General features: G+C 35.8%; 2 protein-coding genes across 2 annotated transcripts in view; both read right to left on the bottom strand.

The window, feature by feature from the left end:
- Positions 1-945: 945 nt before the first annotated feature.
- On the bottom strand, positions 946-5,834 carry LOC132696003 (general odorant-binding protein 83a-like). The gene is made up of 6 exons (XM_060660519.1): positions 5,694-5,834; positions 5,558-5,633; positions 3,703-3,791; positions 3,392-3,494; positions 1,071-1,135; positions 946-1,012 (listed from the first exon to the last, which is right to left on the bottom strand). The coding sequence occupies exons 1-6, from the start codon at positions 5,796-5,798 to the stop codon at positions 995-997; spliced, it is 456 nt and encodes a 151-aa protein (XP_060516502.1). The 5' UTR covers positions 5,799-5,834; the 3' UTR covers positions 946-994.
- A 6,995-nt stretch (positions 5,835-12,829) lies between these two features.
- The window catches only part of LOC132696574 (calcitonin receptor-like), a 37,213-nt gene continuing 25,101 nt past the window's right edge, over positions 12,830-24,941 (bottom strand). The window contains exons 7-11 of the mRNA XM_060661470.1: positions 24,229-24,305; positions 22,120-22,334; positions 15,883-16,048; positions 14,747-14,822; positions 12,830-13,488 (exon numbers count right to left, since the gene is read on the bottom strand). Of these exons, the coding sequence (XP_060517453.1) occupies positions 14,773-14,822; positions 15,883-16,048; positions 22,120-22,334; positions 24,229-24,305 (508 nt within the window). The 3' untranslated portion in view covers positions 12,830-13,488; positions 14,747-14,772. The remainder of the gene's footprint in view (positions 13,489-14,746; positions 14,823-15,882; positions 16,049-22,119; positions 22,335-24,228; positions 24,306-24,941) is intronic.

The following is a 24,941-nucleotide window of genomic DNA, read 5'->3' as shown; positions in this document are numbered from 1 at the left end:
TGTCGAATGTGGAAACGGCCATCGCTCTTATTTATAATGTCATAATATCAATAAACTTACTATAAAACTATTGTTCAAAAGCAGTTGCTGACCTTTAGGTAGAGCTGAGCATGTTACCTACCTATAGTCAAAATTAGAGTGGAACTTCTATATCGAATAGTTAGTGAAAAAGTTACTATCTTTAATATATTTATTCCCCAACTTGCTACAAAATCTGATACTTCTTTTGACTTATTTTTCACTACTAAAATCACTTATACCTTATGGAATAATTGGTTGGGGTGCTGAGTATCACACAACTCTTCAGCCTCTTTACGTAATACAAAAAAGAATTTAGAAAATTATATTTAAGTTAAATCTAACCACAACCTTACCTAGTAACCTTAGTATACCTTGAATATAAGTGTTTTTTTGTATTAATATTTGTTCAATGCTTACATTACAATAAGCTGTTAAATTGTATAATTTTTATTTCCAGCTGTCAATTGGTAGGTTATTAAGTACGTTTTTTATCAAATTTACGAGGGCTGGCGACTGTTTTTATGGGGAACCATTTGTTTGCCGAAAGTCTTTGAAGAAATTAGAAAACCCAACCGCCGAAGACGAATCCCTCTTCACGATGACAATGCTCACCGATCAGTCCAAACAAAGAACTTACTGAGCATTAAAAACATTGATTTGATGAAAGTATATTTCATTTTTGGAAACTTTATCACCCTGTCTGTTTCTCAAAAGTTAAGACGTGTGGGGTATATGTTCATACGGAGTTTTCTTTTTAAAATGGACCCAAAAATCGTGCCCTTAATTATTGACATTCAATTAGTCAAAAAAAAAAATAAAAGCTTAATCACGCTCCCGTCGAAAATTACGAATGAAAAACCGGTCGACGGGCGTGGGCCGCTTTTTTCGAGGATCTAGCGGAAAAGGGCAAAATAAACAAACGTATTTTCTCGAGCTTTTCAATTTATTAGTCGGCCTACGCAGCGGCGGCTCGTCAAATCAGGAAGTACGCCTACAAACAGAACCGTAATGAATAAAAGTCGGCGGAAATCTCGTCGGCGATTCCAAACCTCCGGGTTTTCCTTGTAGTAACATTTGTGGGTCAGCCAGGCGTTTTCGCAGGCGTTCGCTCCCTCTGCGAAAACATAAACAAATCCGCGGGTGGCATTTTAAAGACATTTTGTTTTTCTCGAAAACCACGTCTCTAACTTTTGCGAAAAGGGTTTTTTCGATACTGGCGGAATTGTCGTTTTTTTTTTTCGAATACAATACAATACAATACAATAAAAGTGCTACCGCAAAACAAAAAGGCTGGCAAAAAATTTGCAATTTGCATAACGTATTAAATGGTAAAAATGGAGAAAATAAGGCAAATATCTTAGGATTCTATGAAGCGCTTCCAGTTTCCTCTATTACTAGAGTATATGAAGAGACAGGTTTTTCTTAGGCATCAATCCACTCAGTTTTGAAAGCATATAAATATAATGTCAAAGGGAGATGCAGTTTTGTTGGGACATAATGAGAGAATAATAATTTTTTGAAAAACATTTTATGGATCGACGAAAGTTCGTCCAGTCTTTAAATAATCCTAGACAAATACACGAAATAAAAACGCAGAGGTATGAGAAAAATTGGTTAATCGGCTTTAATTGTCAGTTTTTTTCGAGTGGCACTACAGCCCATGTGGAGGATGCAAACTTTTGTATTTTAAGTTCCTTCATATTATACAGGGCGTTCGAGATATCCCGCACCACTTTAAAAACCACAGGAGGCTTAAAATTTTGCAGTCATCGACTTCAAATTTGCGGTATAACCCGCGAAGGCATGAGAGATCGCGCCACGGTAAGTATTTTTTAGAAATTTTCGAAAAAAATTGTCGTTTTTTTTTTTTCAAAACCTATTTAATCAAACCGGGAAACGTGACGAATCCGGGGCTACAATTTTTGTGTTAGGTATTTTTTCGATTATGTACAGGGTGTGTCGGTGATGAGCAGAAAACTATGGGACCCCGCAAGTCGACATTCTTGGGGGTTTGTTGTTGGCCGTAAATGAAAAACCGCGTAATAGAAAACAAATCGGTTTCAACTTAACCATAGGTCGCGTCGAGAGCTACATTTTTCGCGTTTACAGTTTTCGTTTGTCGTACAGGGTGCTCGCGATATATTCAGAAAGGTGTATCTTTAAGAACGATGAAATAGAATTTTTCGATAGTATACGTGCTAGTAATTTTTTTTCCAGATCTCAGTAACGGTAGGGTGGAGGTCCGCCATTGGTCGAAAAAAAAAATCTGTTTTCTGTTCTCTGTTCTCCGTTCTCCGCATCACGGATTTTAATTCAATCATCCAAGAACCGTTTGAACCAGGCAGCTTCGATCTTGTTCCTTTTTAACAGTACTTGGGCTGCATTAAGTATTTAAAAATGGCCGCCTTGAAACCTCGGCGGCCACTTTTTTTTATTCGATTTTCGACTGTTTTTTGAACATCGCTATGAAACGAAATTTGAAAGTATTGACTTAAAATTCGGCATAGGTATATGCGACATCAAATTTTATAAACTTCTATTCTTGATAATTTTGTCCGGTGTGCCGGGTATTCTAAAAAAACTGAAAATCGGATTCCCCTTATAATGGCAATTGACCTTTTTATTTTCATGGCCATATAGTTCGTATAGACAGTCAAAAATTTTGTATTTAAGGATTTAACATATCGTACAGGGTGTTCAGGAGAATCTGTACTATATTAAATATGCAATAGGCGCCTTAAATCTGCAGCCATCGACTTCAAATTTGGTCGAGAAGTAAAAGTCCGCACCCCCAGTTTAACACCGGAAACTGGGCGCAATCACATATCGGCAAGTATTTTTTACAAATTTCGGATTTTTTTTTTTTGTTATTTTTACTTCCGGACATAAATATTGCTGCAGGCTGCATCGAGATATTTGAAAAAATCTATATCCCTAGATTAAGACGTATTGCATTGTTTCGAAAAACAAGCATTTTCTCGAAAACCGTTTATCCCATAGAAAAAATTCATATGCCATATTATGTACAGGGTGTGTCGGTAAATGGTAAAAAATCTAAAATACCCTGAGAGTCTCCGTTTTCGGAAGTAAATTATTGGTAGAAAATAAAAAACTATAAATCCTGGGATCATGTGCTTTAAATATTATCGTAAATTGTAACTAGGGAGAGCTGCAAGTTTTGTTTAATATACCGGATGCGCGAGGTATTTCAAAAAATATCATTGGAAATCGCTATTATTTGTACAATTTAAGGGCAGGAGGAACGAATGTTTGGTTGCCTATTTGCCGGCTCGTTTTGAATTTGAAATGCGACGTTGCCAAGTGGGCGATAAATTTCCTCTAGCATTCTAAAAATCAGGAGCATACTTACTGACAGTCCCGCATTTTCTCATCACCGGGGCGGCGATTTCTTCCAGTTCTTCAGGCAGCACCGAGATCATAGCTTCCACGTCTATCATACCATCATCGTCTATCTTTAAAATGGCAATCGCATATTTTAACGACGCTCGACATGCTGCCACAGACTAAACGAACCCAGATTGAACTCGAACGTTGAAAATGTTGTTTGTTTTACTTGCCAGTTTGATTTGCAGATGTCGCTGTGCTAGATACGCGTTAATCCGGGTTTGTTTAGTTTACGGATGATTATATCGCGTTAAGGGTCTGTTCTCTGTTACTCACAACGGCCATTTGTTCCAGCAGACATTTGATGTAGCACTTGAAGTTTTCGTCTTCGGAGAATACGCCGTCGCGAGCTTTCGGGATGTCGCCTGGATGACAAACGGTTAGATTTTTCTATTAATTAATTATTTTTTTAAGTAATGAATACCCATGCATTGAAAGTTTCAGTTCAGTATATTTAACGACTGAGCCTTGTCATGATAAAAAAACGAATGGATAACTGTTGGAATATATTAAAATAAGAGGTAATTTGTACAAAGCCTATAACCAGAACTGGTAATATAGAAAAATTTGTCATATTAGTAGAAGACACAAACAAAACCGTAAATCTTAGGGGGAAACTAAAAAATAACTTTTACGAAAACACGAAACAAACATAACCCCCAAAAAATAGAGCTGAAGTGTGCCTCCTTGAAGGTGGAGGACACTTTCAACAATTTTTCTAGCTTCTGTGTTCTACTTTTTTTCAAAAAGGTTGTTGAAGATTATTAATAGCAGGTGATGTTATGTTATTTCATTAAAACTGTAGAAGTAAAGAGAACATTCTTCTAATATTATATAAGGACACTAGTTGGTAACTAAACTCTGGATATTTTGTTTTAGATAGATATTTTATTTTTCCCAATTTTATGATTTTGTAAAGGGATTATTAAAATCTATTTTCAAGAAGGTTTTGGATTATTCACAATTTGGCGACGTGGCAATCCTACGTTAGGCTATGGAGTGTCTAAGTAACATTAATTTCTTTTATAATTTGTGTACGAGAAAAATGTTATATTTTTCAATTATTTTAAAATATACACGGTGATTCATAAATATTCGGGAAATCATACTTACACATTTTTCAATAGATCAACCTGTATGTTATAGCATTAATTGATTCTGCCTTTTATACTCTATTACCCAATCTATGGGTGATATGGTCTATACTGAGTGTATTTATAATTTTGAGAAAAAAAAAATTGTTTTTGTGCAGAAATGTGTGTTTTTTTCAAATAATTTAAAAATTCGGCCCTTCTTGAAGGTCGCAGATTTCGAAATATTATAAGAAACGACATCGGAATGGCTAAACAAAAGGAAATACTGGTAAAATGCCGTGATATCCAACACTATCGGGACCTGCACCGTGGCGTTGATGTGCACACAAGGGTTGGAGAGGTGACAGCGAATTAAAACACAACAAAATATTGTAATGTAGAAGTACGAGGTGAACAAGGATCAATTACAGGGTAAGGGACCGACATTCTAGTCGAGGAAATAAGGACCGCTCAAATAGAACTAGTCCAGAACCAAGCAGCAGCGGAATTGAAATTAACAGGATTTCTCGAAATCTGCAGCCGTCGCACCGCCCATAAAAATTAAGTGCCCAAACGTGTGGGAACTTCAGAAAAATCTGATATCAGATAGCAGTTCAGAGAGTTGAGAGGATTCTGTTTAATTTGTACTCCGAATACATATTTCGAAAAGCACTTAATGATATTGGAGAAAGGGTTATCATGAATGACAACAAGCTAAACCATATACTCGTAAAATGACGTTTGCAGAAAGCCTCATAGGTTGGCAACAACTGTACATGGGCTAAAAGCATGGACACTCACCAGAGAACCTACCAGAAGACTGAAAGCGTTTGAACTGTGGCTGCAAAGAAGAATACGAAAAATATCTTGGACATGGAGTTACTAACCAAGAAGTGCTGAACCTGATGGGCAGCATAGCGAAAACTCAATGACGAACTCAGTACTCATTACTTCAAGACAAAATAACCAGGTTAGTTGTCAAACAAAACCTACACAGTTGCGCTTCAATGGAAACAGTTTTCGCTTTCATGGTAATGAAGAAACTCCATTTTACTCACTCTCCTGTGCTCCGGTTTCCTCTACGCAGGCGCTGTGAAGTTGATTGGCCAACTCTTGCATTTCTTCGCTCAGACTCTGCAATAATAAAGTGTAGAAACGTTCCTTCCTGGTGACGGGTGACCGAATCTTGCTTACCAAGACGAGGGGCGTCGCACTTAGCAGCACCAGCAACGAGATCGCACTGTTTTTCCACATCACGCTTACGTGGTGAAAATGTCTGGTATAACCGTTTACCTCCATTTATTACCTTTTAAATCCGGAAATCGGGCATTAATCGGCCCGAATCACGGGATACGAAATAATATGGAATTATATAGGGAGGCGCCATATTTCGAAAGAAATCCTTGAGGTGAATTTCCAACCGCTGATTTAAAAATATAGAAAAATCAAGGCGACGAAGTTAGTTAAGCCCATTTTCGCGGTATATTGTCTATAAAAACCCTAGGTCAGCGTGAAAAGAAAAACATCGTGATTCATGATTTTTGTAAAATTTTTATAAAAATTTTTTGTTGAATATATAAGAGGAGCCTTTTTGGGGGACAATGGCGGTAGAAGAGAATTTAAGGTATATATTAATAAAAATCATTGAAATTTATAGGCAGGAGATGGGTAAGAACGAGTAAAAATAATATTAAATTTGGTTTCGTGACGCTCGAAAACCCCATTATGCAAAAGCCTTTGAGAAATTACCTCGAAATGTTAGCAATTAATAAATTTTTGGTATTTTCTATCCTCCATAGTTGTAATCATATATTATACCCTCCGATTCTCCCTCTACCAACACCAAAAAGTCTAGAACGGTTTTTTCAGAGGGTTAAAATATCGAAAAATCAAGGCGAGGAAGTTAGCAAGTTCTATCAAAACTCACTACATCAGTATGAAAAAAAACCATCGTGGCCGAGTTTTGTAACATTTTTGTAAAAAAAGTTTGGTCAGAGACGAACTCGGCGGAGGAGGGAGGGGTAGGGGAAACTTTGAGGTATCTGAATAAAATTCATTCAAATTTCAATGCCCCGGAACGAAAGTAGGCTATTTAAAAAATTTAAAATGTCTCTATAGGCCAAAGATAGTTAAAAACGGGACATATCCAGAAAACAATTAATTTGCATTTCTCGCCATTGAAAACCCGCTTATGCAAAGGATTTTGAGAAATTATACAAACATAGCTAGACATTTTTAAAACGTAATACCAAGTTTGAACTTGGGGTCGCATTTAAAAAAAAACATCTTTCTTAAATGGAGGAGTTACTTTTGGTTATTTGATTATTGAAAGCGTAAATTTTTGTAAAATTAGATCCTCTGGCAACGTCATATCAACGAAGTAAATAACGAAACAATGTGCCAGATTTTTTGGGCACATGCAAAGTAGGAGATAATAAAACTTTTTCTTTGCTTTGAGACAAGATGGATGTAATTATGTTAGTTTCATATTTTCTGAGGTTAAAAATCTATAAATCGCTTACGTACTTAAATGTCTACATAATAACGATAGATCTGATTTGTAGGTTAGGTTCAAATTGCTACTGCATCCATTACCAATGAGCAGGTCAATAGAACAGCTTCAAAAACAAACATGGCTTTAAAACTCTTCTAACTAAGAGAATATCTGTCCTTCGTATTATGTGTAATTTAATAGCGTTTTATTTTAGATGATGCCAATGCCACTAATATTTTCTATATTGTCTGCCACTAGGTGGCGCGACGTTTGGAAGGGCATTTAGAAAATGTTAACCTATAAGCACCTTTTTTCTCGTCTTTTTCTAAAGCCACATTTGACGGAATTGCGATTAAGTTACTTTATTTTTTATAAACATCTGGGAGTTTTTATTAATGACGCTTAAAAAACAAAAAAAAAGCCCTCGCGCAGTGATATTTGCCTCCACGTATTATCGAAAGATTTCCGACCGTCTATAAAAAATAAACAAACGATGATCGTGACTTTCCTTTGAGCGAAAAGCCGGAAAAAAAACGCCCTAAAATTCCGATGGAAATTTCTATCGTTCTCCCTTTTAGAAGATCGAGAATCACAAAGGAGAGAAAAAAAGCTTGTGTGTGTCTGATTTAACGACACGTTTTACTTTTAAGAAGGCTCCATACGTTAATTTTTTAACGTTATTTCTCAAAGATATCCGAACGAAATTTAGATCAGAAACGCCCGGGACACGGGATTTTTTGCCCAGCCCACCCGGTATATAAGGTGTTTTCTAATTGAGTGTCAATAATTAAGAGGGCTATTTCTCATAAAATATATTTTTTTAATATCTGTACTTTAGATATTTTAATGAAATTTGGCTCACATATACTATGCACTAAGAAGCATTATCCAGTGTACGTGTATCGTTTCTTATTAAAGCTCTACTACAGTGTTAGCTGTGGTGCGATAAACCAGACTTTTAAGATGCCCCCGTAAGAAAAGGTCGCAACTGTTGACTTTGGAGCTTAGTCGAGGCAGTTTATACGGGGTGAATTATAGGAAACGTGCGTGCATAGATGTAAAAATCGTATATGTCGGGACATGGCGTTTAAGAATTCGAAATTTAATCAAAATACTATGGCGAGAGGGGGCGGGCAGCTTCGAAATACAATAATTAGTGATCCGCGTTGTTACCGGTCTTCCGTGCACTTAAAAACTACGGTGTGTCATTACGTCTTTTCCAAGGACGAAAAAATCGCTAATTACCGCCTCCCGATCGGTAATTGGCGGATATTAGTCCCGCAATGCTTACGAGAACCGACCGTTTTTGCGCACAAAGTAATGCCGATGAAGGCGGTTCCGCTCGCTGCGACGTGTGTGGTCGGCTTTATTTTTTGATTTCGGTTTCCTCCGATTATTTTCAAATTTCTGGAACCGCTGCCAGGAGCTTAGGTTTCACGAACATATTTAACCATTAGCGTTCAAAAAATTCACGACAGCTGTAACTTAAGAAATGAGAGTATGGTTTCAATTCCTAAATATCGTACTTAACTGTTTAGGAATGATGTTGTTCAATTCGCTGAAGAAAATGTAAAAAAACTTTCTTCAAAAAATTTTAAAATGGAATTTAAACAATACCAACTTTCTCTGTGTGTGTACTCAAGATCCATAATTTTTGTATAGACGGTTTTTCCATAGCATACAGGGTGTTTGCAATATTATGTGCTTTATTAAAAAATACAAGACGTTTGGGTTATGGACAAAAAGCTAAATAACCCTAAAAACCGGGCTATATTGTTAGTTGTAAATAAAAACGCCCTTGGCTAGAGCGTTAGCCGCGACACCGAGGTCGAGGGTTCAAACCTGATCGGTGAAAATGTTTTTTTCTAATAAAATATTTAATTTTATTATTTTCCGACTGCTTAAATTTTGCAAAAAAAACTAGAAACTATTTGCAACTGTTTTTGCCTATCCTTTGCCGCGATGTAAATGATATCGTTGAGTTTTTTTTAATTAAATATTTTTTTCTAGTGATGTCTCAAAACAGCTTCTAGCGGCGATACAAGCAACCGAAATCTATCCGCTCAGGGCAGCGTTGGCAGCCTAAAAATGGCACACATAATTTTGTTCATTTTTCAATTATTTCTTAAAAATGATTTTGAGATTCCTACTTATAGTATAATCGAGATTTAGATATAGTGGTGTCATAAATTTGCGGTAGCGGCATTAACTTTAAATTCCTAAATGGTACTATAATTTTGTTCATTTTCCAATTATTTCTCAAAAATGAACTTAACATTCCTACTTAAAGTATCATCGATCTAAATTTCTAAATGAGAAACAATATATTTCTGTTCATTTTTCAATTGTTTCTTAAAAATTACGACAGACGGACAGAGACGATATCACTTTCCTTTTCCACTTAAATTTAATCGCGTTTAATGGCGTCGGCTGCAAAGTTTCCGGGTGCTATAAACAGAAACCACCATTTTTTTCGTAGATTTTATTTTTGCACATTCGTTTACATTGTAGTCAGGTCTGGAGAGGGGTGAGGGGGGGGCGGAAAATCCCTTTGCGGGGATCGAAAATGACTTTATGCTAGTAAAAATATTCGATATTCTCGCAGTTTCGATCGCCGCAAAAGACATATACAGGGTGTATCAGTTTTTTCCAGCAGCAATTTTAAAATCGACAATAAAACGAAATTTTCCAGGAAGCAGGAAGTTAAAAAAAAACGTTACGTTTCCAGGGTGACTTTTAGGCTGGAATTTGAAAAATACTTTTAAGCTTTGCAAAAAACTGATACTGCGTCAGTATAAGGTGTACATAAATTTTTAAACGAATATTTATAAACGGGGATTCCTGAGGAAAAGAGACCTTTCGTATATTATATAATTTCCTGTAGAACGACTTCGGAGGAAAATGCAGCCTGCAAATATGACGGGAAAAAATAGACAAAGTTTTTTTTTATTTTAAGTTTATTCTTATTTTCCAAATAAAAAATAAAATCTAAAGTAATGCACGACGAGATAGAAAAGTTAGTAGTTGAAAACAAATCTATTTTTCCTATTACTATTATCAAACTTATTTACTTACTCATTTAATTCTTAAGTTGGTAACAATAAGAGCTTTAGTATAACATGCATGTCATATACCGACTGGCAAACAGGAATTCTTTGCTTTAAAAATTGTATTTAGCAAGAAATTCATTTTCTGATTGACAGTTCATTGTCGATTGTGGTGCAAATTTTATCAATAAATTCGGTTCAAAATGGAAGAAAACCACTACTCTATTGCCGTTTTTTTTTTGAAAACGCACTGTATACGAAAGACCTCCCTTACCGCGAAAACCCCTTACATATCACGTGCAAACTACGTTACGGTACACAAACGTCTATAATGAGAAGTGAAAACAATACATGCCCCTTTTTCGATACTGCCGTATCGAAAAATATAGGAAACCCAATTTTTTTCACAGCTTAGCGACTAATTAGTAACTAAGCGTTTTATCTCCCGTCTCGGTTTAGGATATGTCATCCATTTATAAACTAAAAGACAGTCTTCGTTACAAACTTACGTATTACGTTTTAAATTAGGAATATTTCGTCGGTGGTTCTACTAGATAGGAACACGGCGACATTTTTTTTCTAACCATAATTTTCACGACGAAGCCGTTGCATATTTCAAAAATTTCTAGAATCAAGTTGTTATATGCTCTTGCCAAAGTTTAAAACGAAAATTTTCTAATGTACAGTGTTAAAGTTATTAAAAAAATTACGAGACATAAGAGAAATAAAAAAATTGAACGCAGATATCAAGGTCGATGGAATGGAATATCGAGGCCACGGAGTATATAAGAAAATCCAGTAAACGAAGTTTCTCGGTCAAAGGGGAGAAGATAATAAATTTTATTATTTAATTTCGATTTTTTAATTCGGTTTTTGTTCTTGCACGGGATTTTCATTTATTAGTTCTTTTAATGTTGATCAAAAAATCTTAGGTGATAGAGAAAAAAACCAGTTGCTATTGATAGAACCACAAAGCAGGCAATGAGAATGCCCAGAACAATATTAGGTAATCTGTAATCCCAGGAATGTACTGAAGTGAGAAGGGCACTTTTTGAATTGTTCGATGATAATTGGGTAATTTTTAATACTAACTCACCACTAAGTTTCAACCATATAGGACTCTCGCTTACAATTCGAGAATACCTATCAAGTAGACTTTACTACACATCCAGTGACCTGCGCGATCGCCGGTTCTAATTCCCGCCGAATTTTGTTTTTGTGACCCCTATGATCCTGAGATACATCATTCGATAGCATTTGTTATATTTCCTCGATTCACGCTTGAGTTCACATTTAAGTTAAGTTTAAGCTAGTCTGCTGTGGTCACACTGACGTCTAAAAGTGGCATTTGAGAATCATTTCGCTCGACATGCTGCGCAGTGCGTTCAACATTCAAAATCAGAGTCGTATGAAAACTAAAAACTAAATAATACTGAGTTGATCTTACGTGCTAACAATAGACACTCAACAGCTGACTTATACCTTCTAATTAGACATCGTAATTTTCAGTTGTTTTTTTTTTCAATTGAATCAAACTGAGCTTAAAACAAATCTGCTTAGCGAGATAAAAGTTTATCTAAAATACATTCCGTTCATACGTAAGTATATATATAAATAGGTATACACACAGTCCGATACAAATAGTAGGGAAAGAGAATGCTGGAGGAGTTTTAGCGTCGCGGGAAATCATCGGCAACGTTGCAATTTCAATTTTTTTACTCATCATAATAATTATTTCTTCAGTACTGTCCTGTACGAAGTACAGCGGCTAAGGTAATAAACAAAAACTAGGCTAGGATTTCGTTGTAAAAGCCTTGTTCTAGCTTAAGCTTAGTTTCTCATCTCAGTTTCCAGGAAATCCTACCGTGCCGATCATTGTCTGCAAGGTCTCTTTCTTCCGTTGGAAGTAGTAGTATAGATAATAATTATATAATCTAATTGGCCACCTATCCTAGATGACCATAAAGATCTTAGTATTTATATATTGAAAATGAACTTTTCTTAAAAACTAAAATTTTGAATTTTTATTATGTTTTATTAAAATCCTTAAAAAATATTTTGAATATTTATATTTTGGAATATTTATACTTCAAAATGGAGGACACTTTCAATTTTGTAAAAAATCGTTAATAGTAAGTAGTGTTTATTTTAAAATAAGAATAATATTTATATTAATATTTATCTTGTTGTTAGGGTGTTATTTCATTAAAACTGAAAAAGAAAAAGCAACAGCCTACCAAATATTTTTGTTCTGAAGGACACTACTTGGTAACTAAAAACTAGGATATTTTTTTAGGCAGACATTTTATTTAAAAAAAGAAGTCCTCGATTTAACCAGTGCAGTGGCGACCTAATTAACCAAAATATTATTTCTTCATAGACAGTCAACGTCCTGATTATTGCAAATAGTAATTCATTACGTATAAAAAGATTTAAATAATTGAATTTTAAAATATTGAGTTTCTTATATGTTAATAATTGTTTACTTGGATATTGTTTTTAATAATTTGATCATAGCCTAGTTCTACAAATAAAATATAATATACTTAATACTAATACATATTTTTAAAAAGATTAAATGATTTGCAATTAATGTATTTAATGCTTCATAATTAAAAATCGGTTAGAGTTAATAAGAAACAAACTACGCCACTGGATTTCAAGAAAAAAAATCCTACGGGAAAGTTTTTCAGTAACTTAAAAGAACAGAGACGGCATCTTCAATTTCACAAAAAAGAGTAAACCGCAATTTTCTACCTTGGAAAATAACCAAGGTACCCCATAAAAGTGCCGGAAATGGGTACGGGACATATGTATGTATGTACGCAATACTATGTTCAAAACAAGTTTGTGTAATAAAAATTGAATAAATTATTTGTTGCTTTAAAAAAAAATAAATACATTAATTCATGTAAAACATTTCATAAATGTCTCATTTATCGATCCTAAACTCTCATTTTCCAAGAAAAAAATGGAAATCACTACGGTCCACAGATCATCGGGACTGTATTGTAGGTATTTAAAGTGCACAGTCTAACCATTCCTTTATCTGTGTACTGGAATCACCGTTTAATCAAAATGAACTGCGGTTATCTGTTTGCATATACTATGGAATATTTAAATTTTCCGACAAATAGGACAGTTTTCTGTTTGTACAATTCCGCACTTTTATCTTCAAAATAATTCCTAAGTATGACTTTAAGAATCTTTTTGTACTGTATTTCAGTTGCATTTTAATTTACTTTATGAAGGTTAGAAAATCGCAACGTTGCCGGATGGTTTCCGGTTTCATTGTTAAAATCACCCTGTACGGCCGAGTTCAACCACGGAAGCACTCTAGAACATAATCTGGCTCCGATTTTCGCACCTGTGTCAATTTTGAAGATGTTTGGTGCTCGGATCCTACACGTAGTCAGGTACTAATACTGCTCACACGTACGTGGCCTTCCTAGAAATAAAGCACTGGGATCTACTGTGAGAGGAAAACTTTATAGGAAGTCCTAAGCTTTTTTTTAAAGAAACTTCATCCGTCGGTTGTTGCTGAACCGAACTTGCTGAAGTCCTAAGCTGATAAAACCTTTAACAGAAACGACTTTCATATACAATAACAAACAAAAACAAACCAACCAGTGCTGTGGTTTTTTTGGCAAAATAAAATTTACCAATTCAGATGGTATGGAACTTGCCACTACTAGGAAAAACGAAATACATATTGTTTAGATAAGACTTGTGGAACTACCAACTAAAAATCCGAGAATCTATAGAATTACTTTAAAGGAAACCTGTCTACTTACAAAAACCCCAGTGCTGTTGCCTGCAGAGAATACTGGATTATCGTGAGGATACAAGTCCCGAACTTTTTGACAATGGGTTTTAAAGCAATCTCTTAGAATATAATGGATAACGCAAGTTACCAAAACCGCCAGCTACGCAAAGCAACAGTCTCATCAAGTTCAAAAACTGAAATCCAGGAATATGTGGTATACTGTTTTCCTCCATATCAGCGCAGAAAATGTCTAATTATTCTTACTTTAAGTCCCAGCGTTATAAATTTGATAAAAAATTTAATTAATAACATACCAATTAAGAGCTGAAAAAATTCAGCACCTTATAAAACTGGATGACTCTTAAATTTCTGTACAAAACAACATAAAACCTATTATAATTTATCTCAATGACGACTACGACTCTCGTAGTGAAGCAGTATAAGATTTAGATAATAAGAATGACAATTTAATTATGTATTGATATTCCTAGCTATGAATTTCTTGCATATATTTAATGTCATTGTTTTTCTTAGTGTAATAGCGCTCATATATTATTACCAAAAATTAGTGTTAATACCTACCGGAAGCGAGTTTTATTGCCGTTGGGTAACTTCCATAATTGCGGGCAAAAGCCAGCACGCTAAAGATTGAGACAGATTATGCAGAATACGATGAGAGCTAGATGCACTTAAGCTCTGAAGAAGCCAACAGGATTATTGGAGAAACGTGATCAAGTTCGACTCAACAACAACGGACGCAGTAGCAATCCAGAAGTTTTGTAAATAGTATTACACTAGCCTAGAGAAATTTCTTTGAAAAAAAAATTGACTTAACTATTGTTTGAGACTTTGTTATTTATTTTAGATTTTTTTAATTCGGTTTCTAGCACGTTATCTGATGATCTTCTTCTAGAAACACCCTGTATATAGAAGAACTTACCTGTGCTGGCCTTTCCGCGCTTCGGACTACCTCCGGATGGAAAGCAACGGTATCGACGTCGTATTGGTGGTATTACCTGCAAGGAACCAATGAAACTCTATTACCAACACGTGTGATAGAAAATTATAATGACAGTCAAACCATTATTTCTTCACACAGCGACAATGTACGTTTCTAGATGAAGAAAGAGAACTTGTACAACATATTATGAGTTAATTTTTCAAAGAAACTTCCACAAGCTACAGTAATGCTTTTTACAAGTTTCAGTCAAGCTCTGAAGAAGCCAACAGGATGATTGGCGAAACGTCAGCAATTTCGACTAAACAAAAACCGACCCAGGAGGAATCCATAAGTTTTGTAAAAAGTATAAAAATAAATTAACATGCTTTAAAATCTGAGCAAGACACTTAAAATGACGTCAATGTAAGGGTTGTGACCTTTATCCTTGTAAACGTAAAAGGAATAGGACGAAATATCAAATGAGATGGACCCAAGTGGATGAAATAGATAGAGATGGAGTATAACGAAACCGTCATCGGGTATGGTTATTCTAGAAACCGAAGTGTCTCAGTATAGATCTTAATTAGTGTCTACTAATGCATCGTGATCTCTGCCTAAAAAAAATTTCTAATATCGTTAGTTGTATAGCAGTGCCGGTTCTGAGCCAGTTTTGGCGGGAAATTTTGGAAGAGGGGGAAGTTTCATGTAGAAGTGTGTGTGAAAATTTCTAATTCATTGACTTCAATGCTAGTCTTGTTTTAAATTCTGTTCCCTGTCCATTCATGTCAGATCATCAGGTGTTTTTCATCTGCGTAAATGTCTACGTGGAGTGCCATTTCACCAACATTTATTGGAAACCATCTGAAGACGGGATTCAGGAAGAAAAAGAAATTACAAATGAAGATGAAAGAAGGGGACATCACAACAATGATTTCGATGCTCAAGGGGATTGTAAGTCTACAATGATGGCGAACGAGACTACTGGTCGTCAGTATATTTAGGAAATTGATCATTTTCTACATGTTCTGAATGATAAATTAAAAAAATAAAATTTTCTAGTTGTTATTTAAATCCGACTGACAGAGAAAATTTTTGCCTGACATAACAAAATTTGCAGCTAATGGACTGTTCATTACCGTTTCCGTTGACCATGAATACGCCGGCGCCGCTGTCCACGCCCCCCGTGTACTGGTAGTTGCTCCACCTAGTGCTCTGTCTCATGATGTTCCTCTGGTAACTCCTCTTGATCGCTTGGTGGACGTCTTGGTTCGCGAAGCAGAAGAGGACGGCGCAACACAGTCCCTGGACGAAGGGCAGAAAATTAAAGGCGAATAGGGCAGACGAAACTCGCGCCACCTTACGTCGAAAACCGAAACTAACAGCTTCATTTTGTGCTCTTTGGTATGTTACTTTAAATATGCTTAATTACATTTCACTTAAATTAATTTAACAAGATCGGATAACGAAAGCAGGATCGCGTTGATATTTGACAAGTGCCAAGACATAATTTCGTAAAGAACGCGCTTCAAAACTTTTTACAAAACTTATAGATTCCTCCTGCGTCGGTTTTTGCTGAGTCGAAATTGCTGACGTTTCGCCAATCATCCAGTTTTCAGTCAAGCTCTGAATAAGCCAACAGGATGATTGGCGAAACGTCAGCAATTTCGACTCAGCAAAAACCGACGCAGGAGGAATCCATAAGTTTTGTAAAAAGTATAAAAATAAATTAACTTGCTTTAAAATCTGAGCAAGACACTTAAAATGACTTCAATGTAAGGGTTGTCTCGTTTTGATATAGATAGAAAATTGCGGTTTTTCATGGCCCTTTTGGTTTTTAAGAGAGCTCAATCGAAAATATTGCAGTAAGCGTTTCAATTGCCTGCGTGTTCCAATTTGGTGGGAAAATTGCCAATATGTCGGACATTGTCGCCGACGAACGGTCGAAAATTAGTTCTTTTGTCTTGCCGACATCTTCCTGATGTTCGGTTTCGATTTGATCGATGAGCGAGGGCCGCTCTTTAGGAACAAAAATATATTCACTGTGTCGAAGATACTTATCATGGGGATGCTGGAAACCGAAAGAGATACAAAGATGATTTAATTAGAAAAATGTTGAGGGTTAGTAAGGTTGAGAAAACCAAAAATCCCCCACCACTTTGGAAGATACGGCAGGAAAATAAATTTTTATTCGTCGTCTTTGAGATAAGTACAACGCTGAGGTTATTCAAGGATCTTAGTAATATATTGAATAAATTAAAAAAGTACAACATTATTGCAAATTATCTGGAACCAAACCTCCCTATCTCAATTGGAACATATTTTTATATATTTTTACATATTTTTAAATATCTCAAGTCGAGTCACTCTCTTCTCCGACTGAAACAATTTTCTATTGTATTCGACGAGTGCAAGCGTTACTTCACTGAGATTTTCCCTTGCGTGTCAATTTTCATGGAAGGATTTTGGAGAAAATCGTGCATTATCCTTTGTTTGACCAAGAAATACTATCCACAGATGAATATAGTTATTCTAGGAATGTTCGGGTCTATGAAAACCCCCATTCAGTTGTAGAATTTAACACCAATAACAAGTTTCGACGACCACATTGACGAAAATTGCGACATCAACTCTATGGAAAATTGATCAATATATAATACGTCGTAAAATTTACCAGTTATACTAGGAACAAAGCGTGCTTACATTAGATATCTTAATTAGGAGACTTGAAATAGATTAAACCGGTGTTAAATGGCTAAAAATTGACAGTACTTGCAAGTACTTTTTGGCGTCTGCGGTTTTCCAAGTTATTAGCACTTACTTACGAGCGTAATGTTCAATCAGTTGCTTTAAGGCACTCCTACAGACTCTCACTGCGACTATATCGTTTATTTTTGTTCGGCAGATGATTTTCTTAGTAATTTTTAATAGTACACCCGATTCAGTAAAATCACATTCAATTAAATTCTTTCTATTTCTTTTTATTTTTACATTTATCTATTATACTATATTTAATTTATCAATGTAACGTAACTTCCTATTTAGTTTCTTCTCTACTGTATTATTATTATATGTGGGTAAGAAGTTTTGTTTTTTGAATGGACCAAAAAAAAATATATGTACGTATTGTTCGATAATAATTTAAAACGTTTCTAGGAGGAATAAAAAACAATTCCGAACATAAATAAATGTCAAACAGACGAGAGTTTTCGTCTGGTTTGGGGATTCAATCGGAAGGGCAAAAAGCGTCGACACGTTTCATTAGACAACGTCCATGAATCACACAAACGAGACAGAAAAAAAGTTATTGTTATAACATTTATAACCCCCCTTGACACTGGGCGTCACTTTTTATTTGTAACTCTTAAATTACAGAAATTGCTACTCGCTCAGTTTTCAACGTTATTCGGGAAAATATTTGCGCGCTTCAAATAAACACGACTGGAGTTACAAGGGCGGAGAAACGTGAAACCCCAAGTCGTTTTTGTTTGAATCGATAGCGTTTCTTCGCGTTTTCGGTACTTTTTTTTGCGTCTTTGCCTCCAATTTTATTTTAATGATTCAGCTCAAGTCGAATTTGATTTCTAAATTGGACGCACCATGCACCGGAACAAATTACGTTTTCGAAAAATACATAAAAATTATAATAATAAATAAACAAGGAACACAACCGTCAAGAAAGAAAGAATAACATGAATAAAATAATAGTAACAAAACGTTTATTATTAAAATGGAGACAAAAAAAGTGACGTGAAGCCGCAAAAAAATTACGCATACGAGGTGTGTTCAAAAAGTAAAGTGACTTGTAACTTTTATCGAAAAGTATTTTTGGTATTATTATTATATTTATTCATCAAAATTAACGTTGTTTCCTTCAAAATAATCCCCCAGATGTAATACACTTGTGCGAACTTCAAGGTAATACTATTTATTTACCGTACAACCTTGTGGTATACTTCTACCAGAAGTATAATGCTTTTACAACCGAAGCAATTCTTGGAACATGTCTATGTCACCTGTTTTCTGAATTTCTTATAAAATTGTAAACATTCAACACAATATGTTGTTTAGCACCCAAAGACAATGGTTCCGTTTTTTTTTCTTTGCTGAGTGCGTTATTTTCCATGTCTTCTTCTAAACTGCTGAAAAAACAGGATCCTTCAAACAATGTTTAATTGTAATTTTTGTATTTATATGTATTCTTATAGGGCTACCGCGAATATAGTCTATAGTCTTACAAAGGAATCGAAGAACTATGTGGAAGACCCAAAAATGATCATTTTCAAACTTTACTGTAAGATACACAGAGTACAGGTACATCTGTTGGGGTGGGTTTTACCACGGTCCTGCGGAGGTCTTGGTTCGAATTGGTTTCGACGTCATAACCATATAACCATCATTCGTCGCCATGTTCTGAACTTAATTGAGCGTAGCAGGATAATCATTGAAGTCGTGTAACAGCTCTCGAGCGATGCTCCTTAGACGGTCCACATTTTGCTGCTACACATTTCATGCCTAAAACTTCGGAAAAAATTGCAATACAGATGCCAACGTCTTTAGCCACTTCTCTAATAGTGATTCGAAGATATTTCAACACTATTTGTTTCACGTCTTCAACACTTTTATCAGTTACGCCCCGTGCAAAGATCGAAATTCGTTATCGGCATCTTCTCGGCCATCTTGGAACAGCCTGTACCACATATAAACAATTTTTTTGCTCAAAGTAGATTCGCCATTGTCAACATTTCAAGTGTTTTGCGACACTGCACTGCACTGCACACAAAACACGTCTAACGCTTCTGTCTCACAAAAAAAAAGTGCAAACTTGCTCAAACTGTGAACATATGATAGGGACATCTGTATCAACATTACCAAAATATTTATGTCGCCTTACTTTTTGAACACACCTCGTATGTTTACAGGGTGTCCCACGACATGACTGCTAAAGCTGCAGAGAGTGTTACCGGAGTGATTTGAAGTAAAAAATATCAAATGGACATATATTCTATCTAAGCCACGAGCTTTTGAAATTTTAAGGACCATTTAAAGGAAACCGCTTTATTATTTATTTTGTTATTTTTAATTTATTTAGGTATATTTCATTTTAGTGAATCACTACCTCAAAATGTCTAGCTATTCCTAGAATTAAAGTGGTAGCCATCAGTCTTGGTATTTTTCTGGCTAATATAATAGAATTGTGTATAGGAGGCTGTGACTTTCATAAATACTATTTACCGGGTCACCTGATCATGGGAAAGATTGTAAATGAAACTATTCTTTACTTGTCTAATGGCAAATAGCATTTAATGTAATAAACTATTTTTTTTTTGCAACCTTTTGACACCAACATTTTCAAAATTCGTTAAAAAATAAGCTCACAGGAAGAAAAACACCAGATAAGTGAACACAATTTTATAGAAACAAAATATTACTTAGGTGGCTTCGTTTCTATTCGTCGTCAAGTCGGCATGACTAACAATTCAGATTGTCTGATAAACGATTTTGTTGTGTTATCGATTTAGATTACCATGGAAAACAATAATCAATTTACAAATTGAGAAAAAATTGATATGTTTTCGATATACGAGGAATGCAGAAAAAACTCTCGACAGGCTCGTGCATTGCAGCCCGCTATTCGGGACGTCGCCTTATTAGTAAAGAAATGGAAATAAAAATAAATAAAAATTAAAAAAAAACAAAAAAAAGAGGAAAAACTGTCCTATACTGAATCAAAAAATGCAAAAAATATAGGTTGTGCCATTTAAAATTAGAAAGTTAGTGTCGTTTCCGCTCAAACCGGAAGTGCAACCAAAAAATTGGACATCCAGCCTATATTAACTCTTCCAAATTTCAAAACATAACAATACTTCCGTAATATTTTACTGATCCATTTCCATTTTTAAATAAGCAGATAAAGACCATGTAGCGACTAGTAAGATTTTACACTTTTACTTTTCACAACTTTTGCACAGGCGGTTTAATTGCATTTGACAAGCCAAAACCATTTACTTGCGAAAGCACTATACCTAATTTCCCAAGTGCTTCTTTCGTTGAGACGCAGCTCTAATATTTCCGAGACTCGCGATTTGCCCTTAAGATTTAATCAGGAAACAGAACGAGAAACTCGGACTGCGTTAATTTCCTTTTTTTGCGTCCTTCTTTTGATCGCGTAACAAAAAAGAAGGCAATACAACCCGTGATTTGCGATTTTAAAAGGCCCCTTTGATGTCGTCCCTGGCCATTTTTTTGCGACAAAGCCAGCGCTGCTGGTTAACCGTACAGGGTGTCCCAAATTCGAAGGAGATTTTTGGTATGTACCGGCTATCTCGCGCGACGCTGTAACACTTTTTTTGTGAAATTACAGATGCCGTGGAAAACATTATCACGGCCATCTTAGCTTTTAAGGTACAGGGTGGAATCCAAAACTATCGATTTTGGGACCACCCTCCTATCTCCGTTATTTTATAAGTTACTGAAGAATTTCAAAAACACGTTCTTATGGGATTTTATTCGTAGAATCCAGTGGCATAGTTTGTTTTTTAATTACTCTAACCGTTTATTAGTTATGAAGCAAACATATATTTTTTTAAATGAAACACCCCGTATATTATTTTTAGCTTTTCAGAAAGATACGTTAGTATCAAGTAGTTTTAAAAATTTGTTGAAGCCATAATTAATCTATTAAAAACAATATTAGCACACAAGAAACCCAATTCGGTAGGCTATTCGTTGTCCCAAAACAAAACACGATACTTCTGTTGGGCCTTTCTGTCGAAATAAACACAGAAAGAGCAAATGGATAGGTAATCAAAATATAACTAAAAACTGACAGTCTCGTAAGTTGCTGACACATTTGCTTTTTGCTTATAATAACCAACTATCTACTTAACATTATGATTCCACAATATCAATTGTATTAATAAATTAAAATACATTTATTATAAATAGTCTCTTGCGTGGTAATAACCGCTTAGTGTATCTTACTTTGTCCACTGTTACAAAAAAGTAAAAAATGAAAAAAATCGAATTTTGAGCTTCATTTTCAAAAAACAAGTTTATATAAATATATATTTTCGAAAAGCTTAAGTGATTTTCAATTTTCATACCGGCATCCCCTTCACGTGATTGGTGGAATTTTCTGGTCTTTTGCCTGGCACCAATATGGGAATTAAACCCTTACTTAGATACTTCCTTGCCCTTAATTCGATCCCATTCCCACCCCACCGTGTCAATGTCTGTTAATTTTATTGCTCCTTGCTTCTAAATTTAAGTGGAAACATAATTTGTTGTTAATAACGGCTACAGCAACAAAGACATATGTTTTTATTTATCTATATATTTCAATCTTAAGCGCAGTAATTACGAACGACCCTTACCTGGAATGGAATTATAACCACAGTGGCGTACATGTAGACGTAATAGAGAGGGTGGCTAGCAGAAGGCCTGACCGGTATCAGGATGAACTGTAGACCAAACAGGGGCGTCAGTATGAGGGCGGCCCTTACCGCCCTACGTATCCCTACGGGTGCCGGATTCGGCGAGTTGGGATGCATGATCGTCAGGATGACTCGCAGGATGTTTATCAGGAAAACTGTAACGGAAAAACTGCCGACGTGACGTTTGTTTTTCCATCGCCTGCGTGAGTTGCGATTCTGATCTTCCATTAAAAAAAAAATACATCCTCCCTCGTTTAAGGTATTGTTTAACTACTACTTAAAAAAAAATGGCGGGTCAAAGCTAAGGATGCCTGTCGTGTGGATATTATTTACAATTTGGCCCATTTTTATTCAGTTATTTAGTTGTCTGCACTTTGATATTTTTTCTCAATTTATCTTGGACTCTGGAATGTATTTTGTCGGCTTTTGAACTCTTGTACCCAATGGTGGTCTTAACCTACGATTATAGCATTATTAGGCGTACATAATGGATGTCTACTAAGGACGAAGCGAGAAAGATCTGTCTGGGAACATGTTATAGATCTTCAACTTTTAATTTACTTAGGAAACTTTTTGACTATTGATGTTTGATGTATCCACGTGTATTGAAATATGATTTAGAGACAAAAGGTTTATGAATAGTCTTGAAGGAAGTAACTGGGATCTTTTATACTCTTTTGATGGTATAAACGTAAACGTTGATTTTCTTCGTGCTCCATTAAAAACAGTTGGGATTTAGAGACCCCAGCCCATGGGCTCACAGAAAAGCTTAAATTTCCAATAAAACTTAAAAATAGGTCACGATATTGTTCTAAACGAGTATAGAGAATTAAGGAATTTTGCAAACTCCTCTGTGAAAATGTGAACATTTTTGGCCTACTTTGAGCAGACCTTGGTATTGGTATTGGTATTGGTATTAAAGGGGGGTGCCCTCGCGGGCGTCCAAGCACTTAGGCCACCAGATGGGCCCGTTGTGCCCCCAGGCCGCTCTAGAATGCGTCCAGAATGCCGCCCCTCCTGTAGAAGGTCAGCAACTCCTTTAGCCCAATACCGTGCACTGAGTCCGGATCGATCAGGGCCGTTCCGAAGACTCCCAATCTTGCCCATGTCAAGGCAGGGCACTCGGTGAGCAGATGATACGGGGTCTCCTCCCCTTCCATGCACCACCTACACTCCGGGTCGTCTCCAATGCCTAGCAAGCAGAGATGCCTCCTAAGCCTGCAATGTCCTGTGTAGGCCCCTGTTAGTGCTCTACACTCCCTCCTGGTCAGTCTAAGCAGCTCCCTGGTCCGAGGAAGGGCGGGCCCATCCATCATAAGCCTCGTTTTGTGTCCTCACATTATACTAATAAACAATTTGGCTCTAATTCATTCCGTTTTGCTAAACTTGTCCGGGAGGAAGTTAATAAAACTTTGATTTGTCTTGCCCAGGGCTCAATGTTGGTATCAAAATGCTTCTTTTTTCTTCAAAAAGACGAAATCATTTAAAATTCTATATCGAATTTCCAAAATTAGGCCATTTTCGTTTCATCAAAAGGTACCGCCGGTTTGGGTAACCCAGGGCTCTCTCTCTACTAACAACGGAAATGCCCCTCAGTTTTGACCAAAATAGGACACAGTGTACACAAAATGATAATATTTTTACCCCTCGGTATATATTATTTATCACGCCGGCCAGCAAAAGCGTATGAGTTTATGAGGTATGACCATTTCTTGTATTTACGATTGTATACTATGGTAAAAAAAAATAAGTGGTATTTTTTCATTTATTTATTAATTTTATTTAATTTATTTTTCTTTGCATTCCCATTGATATTGTGGTTACATGGAAGAGGGCAATTTGTAATTGTATCACAACATATAATGTAATATTTTGATCAATAATAGAGACAGGTTACTATTATTATTATTATCTTCGTATCTCTTATGCTTCCCAATATTCCCATGATTGACATCCTGATTTTGGAAAAAAAAACCTTTTATTCGCCCAGTCGAAATATTTCATATCCTTATTTCCGAAATGTCCAAATTTTCCTTTTGACGCACTTACCCATGGATAACAGCAACGTGATCAGGATCGGAATGCTGACGAACCATGTGGCAAACGGTTTCTCCGTCATCCAGCAGCTGCACAAAGAAAAAACCTGATTATTTCCGAGAGTGTCACTTTTTATCTTTGTATCAAGTCCCGAGGCCGAAGGAATTTCTCGAGTAAAAGAGAGATACGGTTGAATGAATAAAAAAAGAGAATCGGCGCGAATTTAAATCAACAGCAGCGTCGCGACGTCGGTTTCAAGCGCCGTTAATTTTCTATGGATCCCAAAAGGGCGGAAAAACTCGCAGGAAACTCACGGGTTGTTATTACACTTTCCGCATATCTGGTTTTATTAAATTTCCTTGTCGATGTTCGATAACACCGCGGAGGGAACAAAACGAGAGAGAAAAAATGGCGATTTTATTGTACCTGCAAGATGATTCGTTGTGGAAGGCAGGTTTATGGTGAAAATTTCTTCGTTTACTCGAGAGAGGACGATATAACCATGTATTATATACAGAGTGACTCAGAAGAAATGACCATTCGTTTATAGTATAGGGTAGAGTAGAAGTTATTTTTTTTATTTTTTGCTATTTATAAATATTCTGAATTCCTCCTGCGTCGCACAGAGATTCGATCTTAGGCGCCAAAAAACAATTGATTAATCTAGTTACCTTTGAAATGCTCAACTGTTGGCAAGTATCCCATACCAACATAATTATGTTGAT

The sequence above is a fragment of the Cylas formicarius genome, unplaced genomic scaffold (genome assembly GCF_029955315.1).
Source record: "Cylas formicarius isolate icCylForm1 unplaced genomic scaffold, icCylForm1.1 PGA_scaffold_1__22_contigs__length_36826433, whole genome shotgun sequence".
NCBI classification, from domain to species: domain Eukaryota; kingdom Metazoa; phylum Arthropoda; class Insecta; order Coleoptera; family Brentidae; genus Cylas; species Cylas formicarius.
The sequence above is the reverse complement of the archived record's forward strand: the minus strand, read 5'-3'. Positions and strand labels throughout refer to the sequence as shown.

Coding starts and splice junctions, on each gene's coding strand:
- LOC132696003 (XM_060660519.1), bottom strand. CDS start 5,798: ATGGAGGTAAACGGTTATACCAGACATTTTCACCACGTAAGCGTGATG. Junction 3,495..3,702: donor TGCTGGAACAAATGGCCGTT/GTGAGTAACAGA, acceptor GCCATTTTAAAG/ATAGACGATGATGGTATGAT. Junction 1,136..3,391: donor GAGAAAATGCGGGACTGTCA/GTAAGTATGCTC, acceptor ATGTTTTCGCAG/AGGGAGCGAACGCCTGCGAA.